The sequence below is a fragment of the Dichomitus squalens genome, assembly GCF_000275845.1.
Source record: "Dichomitus squalens LYAD-421 SS1 unplaced genomic scaffold DICSQscaffold_38, whole genome shotgun sequence".
In the NCBI taxonomy this organism is placed as follows: domain Eukaryota; kingdom Fungi; phylum Basidiomycota; class Agaricomycetes; order Polyporales; family Polyporaceae; genus Dichomitus; species Dichomitus squalens.
The window spans coordinates 162341-179989 of NW_006766920.1; the positions used below are offsets into that span (position 1 = coordinate 162341).

The window sequence follows — 17649 nt, forward strand, 5'->3', positions numbered from 1 at the left end:
GCTCACGGTGGCTGAGAGTACCGAGGACAGAAAGGGATGGTGAGAGGAGGGAAGAAAGGGTGCATCAATGGGAGGACGGCTTTCGCCCACTATATATAGAGCATCGCGAACACCAATGGCGTCATGGACGAAGGAGCTGGGGACGAGATCGAAGGCCAGGCAAGAATGGATATGGTGAGATAACCGTCGGTCGGCACACAGGGAGGCATATATGTGATAGATGTGGATGGAACAGTACATATACATCGGACACCGGTTTAATACTATCGATCGACGTCAAACGGCCCATTGTACATATAGAACGGCCCATTGTATATATAAAACGAGCCAATCGATGTATGTAACGAGCCATTTTAGACGCCGAGCTGTCATCTAAATCGCTCCGAAAAGACGGCATCAGACGGCAACAGCCAGCAATCTTTGGCAATAGGCGGGGTTTTCACTGGGACTTGACACTCGTGAAGATCAAGTCTATTCCTGCTACTACAGATCATTAAACCTCTGACGTGCTCGGGAACCAAGCCGTCATAGTGCACTGCTACACAGTACAGATGTGAGTACTATCGTTTCATATAAGGTACTGGGCAGTCTGCTCAATTGAATATACCTGACATCGTAACAGCGCACTTCCTACGCTCGGCCTTGATAGCCCTAGGCCTGGCGAGTCGGAAGGGGAACAAGCGCACGGTCGCATCTTGAGGCCGTGACTACTACCGTAGTCCGTGCTTGTACGGCGAAGGAATGAGATCGGCAAGATTCATCGGAACGCCCTCTGCCACAATGTGGTTGTTCGCAGCAGTCTTCGAAACCTAGACGCATACTTTTTGCAAATCACGGGCCCCGGTTCCTCGTTGCAGTGTCATGGCGAACGGCTTGGGAACTATGCTTGCCTCGGCCTCTATAAGTAAATATTTGACCTTCCGAGTCCCGGGATAAGAGCTACGTTCCTCCACCTCACCAACTCGACAAGTCATGGCAGACAGACCATCCGTCAGTCCCCTCAGTGCTTGCTCCCATTATGAATGCTTACATATAGGTGACGGTGTTCCTTGCGCGACTTATTCGACTTGCCTGCCTTATTCCAGCGATCTTCTCTTCCTCCATCCACGAGAGCGCTACCCCAGCCTCCTCAAGCCATCCGACCTGAAGATGGCTTTGCTGAAACAACGGAACTACTCAATACTTCTGAAACTAGCTTTCAGCAGTATGCAGGTCATCGCAGTGTGCATATGCTAAATACAGTCGGTGTGTATCCCGTATAGAGCAATGTGATCGTGTCAGGGTTTACTGAGGACCTCGATGACAGGGGATACGCTGAGTGTCCTCCAAACCGACGTCTCGACCGTGCAGAGTCTCGCATCTCCCTTACAGCTCGCCATGTCTACCGAGCCCGGGAAAGAGATACGGCAGATGATTTCTGATATTGTGGACGGCATCCCGGCGTTGCTGAAGGTGCTGGATGATGTTGCTCAGATCCACCCTTTCATCAAGAGTCAGTCACATTCGCTTATCGTGTTTGTTTGTACTGACGTTATTTCTTTTCGCGCAGTCGCTGTGGGTGCGTTTAGAGTCGCCGTCGAACTCGACCTAAAACGGAGGGATAATGACAAGAAGATACCCGTACTCTTCGCCGAGATGAGGGATATGATGGCTGTGCTTGTGCAGTACGTCAAGCGGTTGGCCCGCTCGTACAGTTGTACTGAACACTCCCATCTTAGACTCAAAGACATCAGCAAGGACAAGCGTTCTGGAGAAGACAACACGACGATATCCGGTCGTATGCAACACCTCATCGACAGCACAGAACAGGATATCAGGAAGTGCGCCAACTCATGTAATGCGTATGCCAAGAAGAAGACGCTGTCGAAGGTCATACATAGCTCGTCTTGGAGCGACGAGTTCAAGGGGTATATTCAAGGCTTCATGACTCGCCGGGGCGAGTTTGAGTTCACGCTGTCGCTCTACATTGGCCACGCAGTAAACACCGCCAACGACAAACTCGTGAGCCTCGAAGAGAAGTGCGTGGAATGCCAGTGCATCCTCTGGTGGCGACCCTCCTCACTGTTTGCTTACTCAGGATGGATCGCGTTCTGCGATACTTCGAAGCATGCACGTCGCCAGAGGAACGCGAGCTCAGCAGGCTCGTCGACCTGCATGGCGGACCTCAAGCGGTGATGCGGGACCAGGATCTACTGCGAGAGATCTTCGAGACGCGAGTCACCGGGGCAGGACTATCTGGTCCCGAGCGTAGAGGCCGTCAAGGTGTCGTGGACGAATTCAAGGAGCTGCAAGAGGAGCTTCAAATGGACGTCCAGACAGCCATCCGTGACAACATGGAGCAGTTTCAAGCGAAATTTATCATTCAGCAGAGGGAGCTTGAAGAGCAGATGCGGCGCACGATGCACCGCGAAGGAGATCGCATCATCGACACGATCATCTCTGGTCCTCATGACAAGATCTTGGACCCGGTGAGCTAACTTATCTGCGTAGATCGGTGTAATTTTGCTCACCTCTGTCCCTAGGACCTTCACGATATATGGAAGGAGATGGTGCGTGATCAAAATACTGTCGCCAGGAGACTAGCTGAACAAGACGTTGCAGCGTTGGCGTGGAAGCGTGAAAGACCGATATTTCGTCCTCGCGATCCGCGACTACTTCCGTGAGGAGCTTGATCAGCTCAAACGGATGGAGATGAACGCTACACCGACCGTCTCGAGTCGCCAATTCAGCCAGGAGGATGAGTGGACGGTGGAGTACATCAACGTCACACGAGTCCAACCCATCATCGAGGCCTTCGACGACGATGCTTCTGGGTTCATCACTGCAACAGAGGTCAATGCTTTCACTACCGCTCGCCCCGATAGTTGGAGGTATGACGATATGTTCTCATCTACGCGGTCTGGACTCTGAATCTTATCGAACGATCACTATCAGCCTCCTACATTGGCTGGCCTATTGGGCTATTGGTGAGACGCAGAGGCATAGTAACACGCAGACACGATTGTTGAACCCACGACTTCAGGTTTTCAAATGTCAATGAGCGATTACGCATCGAAAATCGACGTCCTGCTAGCTAAGATGTTTGCTCTCAAGCCCCACGTTCTACCCGCTAACCGCAACGCGATGGAACGCTACCTTTGGGTTGTTTGGACCTGCGTCACCATGCTCACCAACGCGTTTCGCCGGATGGATGTTGACGAAGCGCTCTTATCCAAGTTTGACGACTACACTAAATCGGAGGAGAATCGTCTGCTCAAGAATTTGGAGACTGCAAAGTATGACATCGATGCACGGGACACTCTGGAGTTGATCTGTGGTCCTGGTCGGATCGAGAAGGTACCACTTCTGTTTTCGGGGATAATAGAGTCTCATCGGCCCCTTTTCTAGCATTTGTTCCCTTTGCTCTATCTCCTACTGAAACGTGACTTCGAAATCATGAGACTCGCTCGAACACAATGCCTGAACGTGGACGAGTTATACGACTCGATGTGCACCATAATCTGGGTCATTGAAGCGGTCGACGAACGCCACGACGAATTGGCAGGTATGTTCTAACCAGTCTGTTCGCGTGTTCTGAGGGCTGAAAATACTGTGGAGCTCTGTTCAAACAGCAGAAACTAGACCCTGCGCAACAATTCAAGATCTTCGCTTTCGAGATGGTACGTCGTTCAATCGTTCTAGTGCCAAGAGGTGCAGCTGATTGACATGAATCGGCGATAGTTCAAGTATTGGAATGATGAAGCAGAAATCTGGTCAATGAAGAATCTCAAGGACGCGAAGTTCCTCGAGGTTCCGTACGATGATAGCTCAGAGTCCCAAGACGTCGATCCCGCATCTTTCATCAATCACCCTCTTCTCAACACCGATGATGTCTTCTCGGCGTACAAGATCGTGGAGACGGAAGCTGATGCCCAGGCGGACTCTTCCGTCCAGAGCATGTAAGTCTCTCTCCTCTGAGGCTTTGGTGTGATTGTCTCGATCCGGCGTGTACACCTTTGCTCACCGTCTTCCCAGCTTAGGTCACTGGTCTGGTTTCTGCGCTCAAGGCGATCGATATCCGTCACAATCCATGCTCTCCCTCGATATCGATGTCTCCCCGTCCAACCCGAAGCGATTTCAGTGCAAAGGAACAGCGCCGAATGGCACAAACTGGGAATTGACGGGCGAGCAGGAGATCTCACAAGACGGGACAATGCAGTACTCGTTCAGCATCAAGTACGCCGCCCGCTTTTCTACGCAAAATTTCTGCGGCGAACTAGATGAGACGGGGACGATGCTTTCCGGCTCTTGGGGATACAGCGACAAACCTTTCACCTTCATGTTGAAACGTCTTCCCTCCGACCTCATGCGCTTCTATCCCTCGCCCAAGGAGCTTGCTGAGAACAAAGCTCAAGCACTGTGGCGATTCGTAACCTCCGCCATTCGTGCACAAGTGCAACTCAAAATGCGGTCGTGGACGTCACTTAGAGGGCGGTGGCAGACGGGCCAACGTTACATCGAGCTCATCATGAGCCGAGAGACTCGCGAACTCACGCCGGGGGAGACCGTGGACCTCGCTTTGTGTCAGCGATCCATGACGCCGGAGGAAGCGCGGCTATACCAAATATTCAGGGACATGCGTGAGAGGTCCATTCCAGTCCATTTGTACGTTCCCACTTTCCCCGCACCTTTGAATGCTCTGACGACAGTCCTTCGAATGAAGCCTGATCTGGTGCGATGCATGCGGTGACGGCATTAAGGGCGGGCGTATCGTATGCCTATCCTGTGGCATGAAGGACTCGATCGACTTGTGCGACAAGGAGAAATGCTCTGCATCGGAAGTTCGCCGCGAAGATCTGACTTCTCCCCATCTCCCGTCTCACGATATCCTCAAGCTCCGAGCAGCGATTCATCCGTTCCGTGAGTTTGGGAAGGTATACCGCGATGCTCAGGAAGCCTTGAAGATGGCTCGTGAATTCTTTGCTGAAGCAGCCAACTCGGATGAAGGTGCCGAAGGCGAACAACCGCAGTGTGTGCAGTGTCGTGACCGAGTGACCCTTCCATGCTGGTTGTGTATAGAATGCGAAGGTATGTCATGTCGAACTCAACTTGGTCATAGAAGGTACCTTATCGGAAATGGTGTTGTTGCAGAACGTGTCTTTGTATGCGCTTCGTGTGATTCCAAGCAGCGTCTCGGAATCACGGTAGGCAAGCACAAACGAACGCACGCACTCGTCCGGTGTCAACCACCAGAGGCGTCCGTCGATGCCGAGTCCAGACATGCAGCACAGCTCAACGCTCGCATAGACAACCTGGAGACGAAGCTCAAGGAGATCAATCACAAGATGGAGGACAGCTTCAGCGCAGTAGACGACCGGATCACCGTCGTACAAGACCGCCTCAGCGGGAAGATTGACGATCGGCTGCAAAGTCTCTCAAAGACCGTGGACGAGCGACTAGGACGCATGGAAGACCTACTGCTTGTCTTGGGGCAGCGGCTGCTAGGCACAGCGGATGAGCGGCTCGAATCGGGTGTGCCGTCCTCGCAGCTGCTGAGGCGTCAATCGACCTGGCCGACCGCCCGTCTCGGAGTAGCGAACGGCGAGTCCAGTGGTGGATCCGAGAGTGAGTTCTCGGCATGGGTGAGGCAGATGAGGAGGGGGACGTGACTACATGGGCGACGGTATTCGAGGAAGTGGTAAGGCAGACGTTTTGTGGGATTCGGTGCTTCTTGGGACGGCAAGAAAACGATCCAAATACCAAAGTCACGTCAGGCGCGACTGTGTCGTAGATGTTTGCTACATATGATGAATATGTGCAACGCCGATAGAGCCTGTAAGAACGCTTGGAATGACCATTGGGGAGGCAAAGGAGACTCACCGCGGCTACTTATGCATGTACTGATGGCCAAATAAAACGTCTAAGCTCTGTTCATGGTGAGTAGCGTCGATTGTTCCGAGTCACAAGCGCAGTGGGAAGATTACAGCCGGTTTCAGCTCGCTTGTCGTGAGAGCGCCGCGCCGCATCTCACGCATTTGCCTGCTTTCCCCTCCTAAGCGCCCCCAAAGGAACTTCGGACGACGATATCTCCTCGACAGCTCAATGTAACCACTTCATTCTTGCGTATTCTGGCTCAGGATTACGACGCGCAGGGCACGGTATTGTATTGAAGTTGCGCCAACTCGACGTCACCAACTTCTGGGCATTCCCGCTCTTCCAGCTCCCTACTCGACTCGGACAGCGTTGTTGGCTGAATGGTATGGCGTACTCTCCCGTAAATTGTCGGAATGGTGAAGACAAGACGCTACGGAGGGCTCTGTGTCAAAAGGCGGAGTGTCCAGCGACAATCACGTCCACCATAGGGTGGGCTCGGGTGGCAGCCCTCTTGGGCCAGCTCAAAGTCCTCGTCGGGGAGCACCAGACACCATGACTTTGTGAGTAATCTGCACCTCCATAATCTCTGTGGTCTTGCAAGGCATTAGGGGCCATGTGGTCACTGTTGAGTAGGAGGGAGGAACAGACGAGGTGGGTAGATTGGAGCTGCAAAGGAGAGCTTGTAGAACACTACAATTGGCAACCAGCACGATTACATGGGTTTGTAGGCTTACAGTGGACATATGTGACATGTTTCGTAGCAAAGATATGTTGGATTTGACGATATACGACAGAGTGGTATACTAGGCATGTGCGAGAACCATTCGCAGAATGGAGAAAACGTACATCATGGACTCTTCTGCACCATATGCCCTCCGTAACATCCGCCCACAGCTACCAGTGAGCCTTCCAGGTATCTCCAGGGGTTCTTTTAAGGTATATGCGCGACAGATGCAGAAGACAGCGTGAAATCGACCGAAGGCGGGTGGAACATCCGACATACGAGCGGCCAACTAAAAACCGGCACCGTGCCCTGCGCGTCATTATCCTGAGCCGGAATATGCAAGAATGAGGTGGTTACATTGAGCAGTCGAGGAGATATCGTCGTCCGAAGTTCCTTTGGGGGCGCTTAGGAGGGGAAAACAGGCAAATGCGCGAGACGCGGCGCGACGCTCTCACGACAAGCGAGCTGAAACCGGCTGTAGCAAGGACGTCGGCGGCCGCATCCCGGACTCCCGCCGTGCCGCATCTCGAAGGAAGGTGTCGAGCGATGTGTACGCTCATAATCTGGAAATTGTGCATGTGTCTATTATTGTGAAAGCCTTCGGGGATGAGCGATGGTTCAGTAAGTCTCAGCAAGGTGGAGGTAGTGGTCAGAAGACAGGTCACTTGCCCCCGAATCGACGCCGAGCGCGGCTTGCTTCCATACCACCACCTCCTCTCCGTCGTCTCGCTCGTCTCCGACCACATTCTCGTCGTCTCTGACAGACTGCAGCTACTCGAGTGGCCGAATCAAACAGAAGTAAGGAGAACGACTCGGAACTGACGGGCATCGACGGAGTAGAGACTGGCGCTGCGTGGGCCATCCCCCAAGGTCAGTCTCGCAATATGTCTCCCTCTCATCTTCATTTGCCCTATCATGGATCTTTTCTTTAGCTCTCAGCTCTGCTTTTTCCCCTCCTCAGACATCGTTTAATCAAAGCCGCTGAGAAGGACGTGCCGCTCGAGTCGTGTGGAGCACACTATTGCATCTTACCCACCAAGGTGCGTCGCAGATCTTTCGTCTACTTTCTTGCGCTAAGTACGAGCCCTGAACCTCGTCCCAGATCAAATCAGTCCACTCGAGGTGTTTGACGACATCTCTTCTCGCACGACATTCCCACTATGTCTGCACGACAGTCTCGCTCAGCAAGCATACCGATACCCCCTAGTTCTGTCACGCGCAGCTTGGAAAGCGTGATACCCATGTCATTCAGCCCTTCGCCTGCACCGCGAATGGCGCGTGTTCCCAGTGGTGGTACGTCTGTCAGCTTCAACTTGGGCCGGAGTGTCCCGCCACCCATGCGATCTGCCTCGACAAGCTATGCATCTGCAACCATGACAGCCGTTGCCGTTCCTCGCGGGCGCACCTCTGGTCCTGCCCAAGCTAACTCTCCTCCTGCATTTGAGCCGCGCATCATCGGCGGCGCGACATCTCCCACCCCGTCTCGTGATCCGGCTTGTAACCCTCCGTACTCTCCGTCTACGTCTCCAGCGCGTCCTCGACGCTTGAGCTCTGGTATCCGCACCCAGTCTGCTGTCAGCACAAGCCCGGTTGCCCATCGTGTACCTCCCCCTAGTAATGTGGGCCATCCCCCGATCCATAGCTTCCCGCGGCCGGCGTATTTGGACAATTCTTCACTGCGGGACATGCTTCACACGGAACCCGCGCCATCCGTCATTGCCAACAGCTCTCGCCCTTCAAGCTACGCAGCGTCTAGCCACGACGTTCGGGCAGGCACCAGCCCTCCCCCCGCGACGTCCTATTCGTATTTCCGTCGGGAGGTCACCCCTGCGGGAGACAGCGATGACGAGAGCATCGTTGCTACCGCGAGTCCTCCGCCCGCTGTGGGCGCGGTTACTGTACTCAGCACGAACACTATACTAATGCTGCCGACTAGGTGGAGCGAGCAGGACCGTACCCCCGCGTTGAGCGTGTCGCTTGATGGGCGGGACCTGATATTTACCGGCCCCTCTTGCATGGGTGACCGCGAGTCTGGTGCAGCTCGGGCGAACCACGCTATCCCTCCCGCATGTGGGATCTACTACTACGAAGTAGAGATCCTGCACAAGTGTCCGAAGGGGTACGTGCCCCACTGACTGGCACTATCGCCATTGCTGACATTCTCCCACAGTCCCATCAGCATTGGGTATGTCTAGATGACCTAGGCTGGGCCAGATGGCTAACCTTGCAACAGCTTCTCTGCGCCCGATGTGCGGCTGTCGCGACTGCCCGGATGGGAGAAGAACAGCTGGGGATATCATGCTGACGATGGCTGGGCTTTCCCCGGACACAAGGATGGCAGTCCGTACGGTCCAACGTTCGATAGTACGTGTGCTTGGTCGCTTTTCCCAGGTTGACGATCCTGACCCTCGTTGACTGCAGCCGGGGACGTCATCGGCTGCGGAATCGACTTCAGTGTGAACAGAGTCTTCTACACCAAGAATGGAGGCTTCCTCGGTACGCGGACCGTTATCGGTCGCATAGGCTCCTGTGCGCTGTTTTTGACCTGCCTTCTCTGTCTCAGGGACGGTGTTCGAGAACGTCGGGAAGACGACGGAAATCTACCCGTGCATAGGGATGAGGCAGACGAACGAGTCTATACGGGCGAACTTCGGTGACTCGCCGTTCCGGTTCGCCATCGAAGAGCATGTGCGGGCGCAACGAGATGCTGTCTGGGGGAACATCATGAGCACGCGAGTTGACTGGAGCTTGCTCGGACTCGGGCCGAGGAAGACGGAGGAAGAGCGCAAGGCCGAGGACGTGAAGGCGGCGGCAGAGAAGGAGAAGGGCGTTGTCGAGGACGAAGAGGAGTCTCGTGCGCCCCTCCGCAAGCTTGTCTTGGCATACCTCGCCCATCACGGATACGCACGCACGGCGCGGGCGTTCCAAAGGCAGTGCGCAGAGCGTACCGCCGCTATGGCCAACAAGGCCCCCGTCCAGCCCAAGACGGAACTACATGATGACGAGGACGTCAAGATGGCGGTCGACGACGCCCCTGCCGTCGCGAGCAACCCGGTGCCTAGCGCGGCTTACGACCTGGATCCTGACTTCAGGTTCGACAGTGAGCTGAATACACGCTTATCGATCACGAACGCCATCGTGCGCGGGGAAATCGACACCGCACTCTCGCTCATTAGTGAACACCATGTGACCGTGCTCGAGCGCGAACAGGGGCTCGTCCTCTTCCGCCTCCGCTGCCGTAAGTTCGTCGAGCTTGTCCTCGCGGCCGGTGAGGCGCTCCGCCGCGTCAAAGAGGCCGAGCGCACCGTCGCGGGTACGCCGGAGCCTGCTCCGCCCGCCAGTCCCGCTGTGGACGGGGAGGACGTGATGGGGACGATGGATGGATTGGGCGCGATGGACGTGGACGACCCATCGCCGGAGGCCCACCCTGAGTCGTCCATGTCCGTCTCGGGCCCCATCGCCGCTCCAACACCCTCTGTGCTCTCCGCTCCAACTGCCATGTCCTCTGTTCCGTCCCCCGTGGCGACACCCGTGCAGGACATGCACGCCGCGCTGGCAGCGGCGGCGCGCACATCGCTGCACACTGCGCTCAGCTACGGCCAGACGCTCGAGGCGGACTACAAGAGTGACACCCGGCCTGGGGTGCGTGCGCATCTGCGGCGCACATTTGGCGTTGTCGCGTACGACGATCCGATCGCGGCTGGCGGGGAGGTCGCAGAGATCGCTGGGCAGGCAGCAAGGAACGCCCTCGCGGCGGAGGTAAACCAGGCCATCCTTGGTGAGCTCTGCGTTCGCTTGCGTATGGACGTCGTGTGCTCATAGATATGTGCGTCTGTAGAGTCGCAAGGCCGCCCGGCCCACCCTGCGCTCGAGACGCTGTTCCGGCAGGCAGGGGCCTGTGTGACCCAGCTCGGCTTGCTGGGAGTCGGCTCGGCTGCGTTCGCGGACGTGCGCAGGGAGTTCATCGAGGGGTAACACTTGGAGAAAGGCAGGAAGCGCAAAGTACCGCGGAGGATTGTATAATACCATTTTTCTCGCTCTAGCTGTGAACTCGACTCGGTTCGTGCTGTCTTACGCATGCATGATATCTGTACTATTGCTACTATGTGAGATAGGATAGCTGTTACTTGTACGTATTACTAGCTGCTGTGTAGGTTCGAATGATGCATCCCCTCGACTCAATGTGCTTCTTCTGGCTGGTGAACGCTTCGCGCTTGAGAACAGGGACATGCAAGACAAACGTTAAATTCAGCAACAGTATCGTACAGTACATCACCTCTGATACAATCTTCATCCGATCTACGCAGCTCCTGCGAGTTGCACATACACCGCAGCAACCGCAACACCCAGAGCAAAGGCAACTACAAGTTCCTGGACCCGTCGGACCCCTGTGGCATGACCGCCCTTCCCCGCAACGTTCGCAGTACTGTTGACCACGACTGTCCCATCCTCTGCGTTGTCTGCCTTCTTCATCACGTCCGTGCATTCCGGCGTTTTCTCCACACCCGGGGCGGTGGCAAGCCCGGGGAGGCCGTCGATGCTATGCAGGTTCTTCTCCTCCCAGTACGCCTTGAGACCCTTTCCCCCCTTCTGTTCCGCGAGCTCGCGCTTGTCCCAGTAGTCGAGGAGGACCTGGCGGTGGCCACGGAACTCGTAGTACGGCACTGCGTACCCGCACGACTACAGCGACGTCGTCAGCATCAGGACTGGTCAGAAGAGCTACTGCAGAGGCGTACCGAACCGACTTTGTGCACGTCGACCACAATCGCCGCGCGCGAGCCCGGCCTCCGCTTCTCGGGCGGGATGAGCTCCTCGTACGCCCGCGTCCCGAACTCGTGCACGGTCCCCGTCCCGAACAGCCTGACGATCCGCGGCGGGCCCTCGAACGCGGCGAACATGAGCGTGATCCGGCCGTTCTCGCGCAGGTGGGAGATCGTCTCGACGCCGCTGCCCGTCAGGTCCTGGTACCACACGCGCGTGGGGGAGAGGACGTGGAAGGAGTCGCGGACGCCCTTGGGGGAGACGTTGATGTGCTGCTCGGGGCTGAGGGGCGCGGTGGCGACCCAGAAGAGCTCTTGTTTGAGCAGCCAGGGGATGAGCTCTGGGGGGATCTCGTCGTAAAACTTGCCCATGGCGATGCTTTCAAGTTGGGCTCGGGCAAGGGGGCAGCGATATTTAGCTGCCTGTAAGTACAGTCGGCCGAAGAACACCTGACGCCAGTGCAGCAATCCGGACTGAGGAGCACAAGCTACACACTGCACACGACAGCGGCTGGAACCTGGAGGAAAGTGACTCGAGCCTCGAGGCGCGATCAATCACCCTTGGCAAGGCCTAGTCATGTGAACGGACTCGTGGAGATGTCCTTGAAAGGTTCCACCGATGATCTCTTGCGCCAGGAGAGTACATGCTCTATGTAGGACTCACATCTCATTGTCGTTCGTAGATCGTCCACTCGGGCAATTGAATGGTCCAGTATAGTGGTTCAGATCCGACAAATCGGACAAATGAGGTTGTTGCGCAGTCGCTGACGAAAGTCTACGTAACGAGCAGGAAAAGACATGCTAGAATGCGAGAGGTGCTGAAGAGACATATGCAGGCATGTGAGTGCAAGACGGATCGAGCTCGACGATGCAGTCGGAGGGCTTAGACTCGGAGCTTGCAGGACAATATTCTAACAATTCCATTTCAGGCCTCAGATAAGCGTAAGTAACATTCAGATAAGCCTGAATTCAGCACTCTGCTAGCCCGTAACTCAAATAGAAGTCCTTCCATTGGCTAAGGAGGCTTACCCCACATCTTAGGTAATGCCTTGGGCTCGGAATTATGTATGACAAACCATCGGTGCGGTGCGGCCTCGGACGACTGCTCTTCAACGTCGTCGACGGCGACGACATCTTGCTCTACACCACCATGGCCTCTACACTAGCCCGTCTGCACCGTGCGCATGCACCTGCGGCGTTCCTCATATCTGGTACCTCCTCAATGCGCGCACTCGTTTACCTTCCAAGCCATAGACATGCAATGATGTCCGCCCTCTCTCATGACCGTCCCGCGCCTCCAGCAGCCAGCTCTTCCACGGCGACCTCAACATCAAATTCACAGACCTCGAGCCCTCTCCTTGGAGAGACACCTCCTGTCGTCGTCCCTTCCCCGTCATCTAACAAGCCACCGACAGCGAAGCATCTCTCCCCCCATGCTGCCTCTCCACAGATGGCTGCTCGTCCACCACCGGCACCCAAAGCTGAGCGACCCCGGCCAAAGATTCGTGCTAGACAAGCAGCAATAACGCTGGTACGTATCGTCCGCTCTGTGCCCCTCCGAAACGCTCGCTGATGTCACGCATACATGCCCAGACGCCAGGTGCAGTCGAGCGTTTGCGCAACCTCCTCAAGAGCCCAACCCCTCAAATGATCCGCATCGGGGTGAAGAACAAGGGTTGTGCCGGGCTGTCGTACCACCTAGACTACGTGGACAAGCCAGAGAAGTTCGACGAGGTGGTGGAGCAAGACGGAGTTAAGGTGTTGATCGACAGTAAGGCACTGTTTTCGATCATTGGCAGCGAGATGGACTGGAAGGAGGATGGCTTAAGGTACGTTTTCCGTTGTAGTCCATTTCCAGGTCTTGCTAACAGAGCTTTTTCCACAGTGCCAAGTTCGCGTTCAAGAACCCCAACATCAAGGATGCTTGCGGCTGTGGAGAGTCGTTCACCGTCAGCTAGTTGTACATACGATCAGATCAGATCTGCTTTGACTATTCACGGCTACCCTGGACACGTAGGATCATATCTTATTCTCTCCGAGGGCTTGTGTGCAACCCCCAGTACATTACTAAAATCTATCCTACCTCAGACCATGTATCCATAGTTGCAATATAAGTAGAGGTGCCCTCCTCACTTTTCTTCAGACGTCTCATATCCGGACTTGGTTTGTTCACGGTGCTCCCTTCTGGTGACGATGGGGAAGACGGTTTTCAGTCGTCTTTCGGTATCCCGTCTTCCTCGAACGGAGTTGTCCACGTGAGTGCTGTACTTGTACATTTGCTAAGGTCCTGTGTCTGGATGCGCCATCGCTACGCCGGTGACAGACGCACACAAAGTGATCAAGGACACCGAGATAGAGTTTTCACGCAGAGCACTTATAGTGCGCTTTTCGGTTTATATTCGACCACGCCCTAGAGCGTCTACACTACTGACACCCAACCTCCATCATCCCCCCGACGCTCGTGCGTAAGTCTACTAGCAGGATCACCGCGTGAAGCGCCAGATTACAGAGGTTGGGGAACACGGAGAGGATGAGCACATTACCGCCACATTCCCAGCGTGTTCCCACCACATTCCGCAGGTTTAGAGGATGTCATGGTATTAACTGCCTTCCCCTCACATTCCGACCATGTTCCCCACATATTACTTAGACATTCCGCACCCTGCGTAACATGGGATCAAATGGGATATACAATTTTGTATCTTATTATTCATATCCATTTTTGGTGCCCAGCTTGGCGCCTAGTATTCGTCCCGATATTGGCAGCCAGATTGAATTAGATCGAAATGAATATATATTCAAATGGCGACTCTCCTACGCTACATCCGGACTTCTCTATATATCATACAGACCGGCCCAATCAACCCTAACCCAATCACATCATACCCGTAGCCGCCAGCACAGCGATACTGGCTTACAATTGGACATCAGACACAGCTGAGATGGCACGCGCAATACATGCATATATGCACTCACCATGTCGATATTTGAGTTCTGCTTAGAAAGGATTAGCAGTACACTGTAGCGTTGAAACTGGGTACTCACAGTCTTAATCAAGGACAATCGATAAACGCGGGACAACCTACTAGATGCGGCAGCCATCAGACTTTGGGACTTCACACGCAACACTAGAGACGTACTATTGCCCTGATCAGCAGATGTATTTATGAGAGAACACCTGCATGTTAACACATCAGCTGCCATCCGAGAGTCAATGGTCAGGACGTACCAAGGGGAAGATAGGCATACGGAGGGAATGCAAGAAGTACGAAGTCAAGATGTGGACGCGATGGCAGGTTGATATGGGACCATACGACGACGTCATCGCGGACGGATAAGTAATTTTGGGCAGGCAAGTCCCCCTTATAATAGAAATCTGCACAAGCGGTTGGGGATGTTGAGGGAATCTGGAGAGAATGTGCATGTTCCCACCAGATTCCCATCAAAGGGGGATTTACTGGGGAATCCGTGGGTGATATGCGCGGAATACGCAAATTCCCAGCATGTTCCCCGCCACCGTAATATGGCGCTTCACGCAGTGGATGTTTGCCCATCTCTCTCTTCACTTATTTCCCACAGTAACATTGCTCGTCACATCTCGGCGTCTTACCACCGCACAGCCATGGGCCAGTTCTACGACGAGATCCCTGAGACACACATTGCGTGGATCAAGAAGCAAGAGATGTTCTTCGTCGCCACCGCGCCCCTCAGCGCTGACGGGCACGTCAACGTCTCTCCTAAGGGCGTTCGTGACTCATTTCATGTCGAGAGCAGGAGCAGGGTGTGGTACGAGGATCTCAGTGGGAGTGGTATGTTGCTTCCTTCCTCCCCCAGTGTCGTTCCGGGAACGTCCTAGTCTGACGCCAACTATCACAGGCATCGAGACTATCTCGCACCTGAAGGAGAACAAACGTATCACGATCATGTTCTGCGCGTTGGAGGGCGCGGCGCGCATCTTGCGCATCTGGGGCACGGGCAGGGTGTTCGAGTTCGGCACCCCGGAGTACGAGGAGCTCATTCCCTCGGAGAAACGCATGACAGGGTCGCGCGCAGCGATCGTCGTGGACGTGCACAAAGTCGGCACAGTACGTTCTTCAACAATCTCCTTGCGTCCACATACACATACTAAGATGCGACTCACCTTGCTGCGCGATGACCTAGTCCTGTGGGTACGCCGTTCCAATCTACACCTTCAAGTCCCATCGGTCCGCTCTGCTCACGTGGTCCGAGAAGATGGAGAAGCTCGACGAGGACTTCGCGGCCGACCCCACCGCCTGCCCGCACGGTCCCGAAGCACTCCCCGTCTCACCCACTTCCCCGGGTTCCGCTCCGTACTCCGCATTCTTCTCCTTCTCCTCTCGCTCTATCTCCGACCCCAGCGAGCACGCTGGGGCCACGACACGAGCGTACGCGAAGCGCAGTATGAAGTGGTGGTGGGCCGGCTGGAACCTCCGCTCGATCGACGGCTTGCCTGGACTGGACACCGCACATGTGGTGGACGCCGTGCCCAGAATGGGCGAGGAGGCGAAGAGGGGCTTGAAAGCGCAGGGCGCCGCGCCCGAGCCGCCGAGCGACGGGACTGTGGTGATCTTGGGAAACCGGGTGCCCAGGGCGGGGAGGTGGGAGGCGGCGTTGGGGAGGTTGACGCCGGCTAGTGGGGAGGAGGCTGTGAGGCTGGTGCTGGCTTGTTCGCTGGGAATGGCGATTGCGGCTATTTGTGTGGGGGTGGTGGGAATGAGGACGTGTTGATTGTAGGTAGGTTGGTATGTGCTGGAATGCTTACGTATGATGTCACTCTCAGACCGGGCACTGGAATCACCCTGGGGTGCCAGTCCCAGGTTGCCACTGCATCACACGCACTCAAAGTTCAGAACTTGTAAGCACCATCGCAGATGCTGAGATCAACCATTTTCGTTACAAACGCAGTCCACCGTTCCAAGTAGACGTGTTACATCCGTTTCACCGTCTCCATCTCGATTCCCGCCGCCCATGTATCAATCTCCCTTTCCTCATCTGCCTCACCAAGAACTCACTCTCGAATACATCCCTGGACTCGCCATTCGCTGCTCCGAGACGGGGGGGTCCGCCAGGTCGATTGACGCGTCAGCAACTGCAAAGACGACGCACTTGCAGTCTCGATTCTTTCTCCCCTTCGCTCGCGGCAGCCCGGCTCGGGATGACTTGTGCCTAGCTTCTGCAGAACCTCTCAAATTCGGATTCGCCACAGCTTCGTTGTCGCAAGTTCATTGATGCATGCCGGGAGACAGCTTGATAAGAAGCAGGCCGCACGGGGGGGCAAGAAAGTAGCCAATTGCTCCCAGCGATTCTCTCTTGCCCGTCGCACTCCGAGTGCGAAGGATGCCGTGAAAGATCCGCTGCAGATCCAGTACAGTGATTAACGGGTCCTTGGGACAGTCAAATCGTGGTCCCTGTATTATGCTGATCCCTGTCCCTTCTGTTCAAATCGAAGTAGGTAGTTATATAAAGCATCATATGGAGTGTGTTCACCTGTAATTGGGGGATGAACCAAGGGCGTATGAACCAGATCGAAGCAACTGTTGTGAAATTTCCGTTATCGCGCCTCCATGGGTCCTTGGGACAAGCGCTTAATTCCCTTGTAGAGATGAGAACGCTCCTAGCCGACGTTAGCCGAGGCCCGATATGGGTAATTGACATCTAAACGCTCGTCACAACGAGCGAGGGACCACTTGTCCCACCGTTGAAACGAGTATCCAGGCCCTCCCTTCGAATATCACCTCATAACGCTGGGAACAGCATGATTCCAGTGCAATGTTTATGCATAGTGAATTTTAAGAGAATCAGTCATCATAAGCATGCATGATCTTGTCCTGATTCAGTCACACAATTGCTTTTCTCAGGATTTCCTCTACAAAAATCGGGGTAGCGACTTCATGAATCCGTCTGATCACCTGAAATTCAGGGGCAGTACAGGTACAAGGATATATATAGATATATGAATTATTTTTCGGTCAGTGCATTGGGAAGGGAGCGGCAAATCGGGTAGTGTCCCAAGGACCCATGGTGTCCCAAGGAGCCGTTAATCACTGTACTTGTGAGGTCGAAGGCGATGAGCCCCAGCTCATGGGTGACGCTCGTAAAATGGGCGGAGCCCCGGATGGCGGAAGCACGAGTCGCCTCGACGAGCAAGTATAGCCAAGCACCATTGGCGGACTTCAAACCGACTTGGACGGAGGAGTATGACTGAGAACTGTGCTGTCACAGGTATTGTCAGCGAATGCAACATTTCGATGTCACAAGGTCCAACTCAAGCACAACGTGCGCATGATTTTG

At 54.9% G+C, this 17649-nt stretch overlaps 5 protein-coding genes across 5 annotated transcripts; 4 read left to right on the top strand and 1 right to left on the bottom strand.

Annotated features, from left to right (window-relative positions):
- Window positions 1–969: 969 nt before the first annotated feature.
- Window positions 970–5835, top strand: DICSQDRAFT_110066 (uncharacterized protein; the record flags this gene model as incomplete). The annotated part of the gene is made up of 16 exons (XM_007368678.1): window positions 970–990; window positions 1086–1245; window positions 1307–1492; window positions 1550–1664; window positions 1719–2018; window positions 2078–2468; window positions 2523–2549; window positions 2602–2870; window positions 2935–2966; window positions 3023–3336; window positions 3388–3544; window positions 3598–3659; window positions 3721–3938; window positions 4015–4644; window positions 4703–5067; window positions 5131–5835. 16 exons carry the CDS (start codon window positions 973–975, stop codon window positions 5646–5648), a joined length of 3762 nt encoding a protein of 1253 aa, XP_007368740.1. The 3' UTR covers window positions 5649–5835.
- A 1464-nt stretch (window positions 5836–7299) lies between these two features.
- On the top strand, window positions 7300–10752 carry DICSQDRAFT_139317 (SPRY-domain-containing protein). Its single transcript, XM_007368679.1, has 8 exons — window positions 7300–7447; window positions 7510–7617; window positions 7680–8696; window positions 8748–8762; window positions 8811–8941; window positions 8999–9073; window positions 9141–10355; window positions 10416–10752. The coding sequence occupies exons 3-8, from the start codon at window positions 7738–7740 to the stop codon at window positions 10550–10552; spliced, it is 2532 nt and encodes an 843-aa protein (XP_007368741.1). The 5' UTR covers window positions 7300–7447; window positions 7510–7617; window positions 7680–7737; the 3' UTR covers window positions 10553–10752.
- Window positions 10753–10800: 48 nt separating this feature from the next.
- DICSQDRAFT_162874 (uncharacterized protein) lies at window positions 10801–12178 on the bottom strand. Its single transcript, XM_007368680.1, has 2 exons — window positions 11314–12178; window positions 10801–11257 (listed from the first exon to the last, which is right to left on the bottom strand). Exons 1-2 carry the CDS (start codon window positions 11707–11709, stop codon window positions 10877–10879), a joined length of 777 nt encoding a protein of 258 aa, XP_007368742.1. The 5' UTR covers window positions 11710–12178; the 3' UTR covers window positions 10801–10876.
- Window positions 12179–12601: 423 nt separating this feature from the next.
- Window positions 12602–13295, top strand: DICSQDRAFT_66853 (uncharacterized protein; the record flags this gene model as incomplete). The annotated part of the gene is made up of 3 exons (XM_007368681.1): window positions 12602–12868; window positions 12931–13166; window positions 13223–13295. The coding sequence occupies 3 exons, from the start codon at window positions 12602–12604 to the stop codon at window positions 13293–13295; spliced, it is 576 nt and encodes a 191-aa protein (XP_007368743.1).
- A 1664-nt stretch (window positions 13296–14959) lies between these two features.
- DICSQDRAFT_66872 (uncharacterized protein) lies at window positions 14960–16086 on the top strand (the record flags this gene model as incomplete). The annotated part of the gene is made up of 4 exons (XM_007368682.1): window positions 14960–15146; window positions 15214–15422; window positions 15499–15639; window positions 15754–16086. 4 exons carry the CDS (start codon window positions 14960–14962, stop codon window positions 16084–16086), a joined length of 870 nt encoding a protein of 289 aa, XP_007368744.1.
- Between the last annotated feature and the right edge of the window lie 1563 nt (window positions 16087–17649).

What these genes read in the sequence shown, in the direction of transcription:
- DICSQDRAFT_139317 (XM_007368679.1), top strand. Translation starts at nt 7,738, where the DNA reads ATGTCTGCACGACAGTCTCGCTCAGCAAGCATACCGATACCCCCTAGT. An exon ending in GTACGGTCCAACGTTCGATA is followed by an intron (nt 8,942 to 8,998) that starts GTACGTGTGCTT and finishes CGTTGACTGCAG; the next exon opens with CCGGGGACGTCATCGGCTGC. An exon ending in CAAGAATGGAGGCTTCCTCG is followed by an intron (nt 9,074 to 9,140) that starts GTACGCGGACCG and finishes TCTCTGTCTCAG; the next exon opens with GGACGGTGTTCGAGAACGTC.
- DICSQDRAFT_162874 (XM_007368680.1), bottom strand. Translation starts at nt 11,709, where the DNA reads ATGGGCAAGTTTTACGACGAGATCCCCCCAGAGCTCATCCCCTGGCTG. An exon ending in ACGTGCACAAAGTCGGTTCG is followed by an intron (nt 11,258 to 11,313) that starts GTACGCCTCTGC and finishes ACGTCGCTGTAG; the next exon opens with TCGTGCGGGTACGCAGTGCC.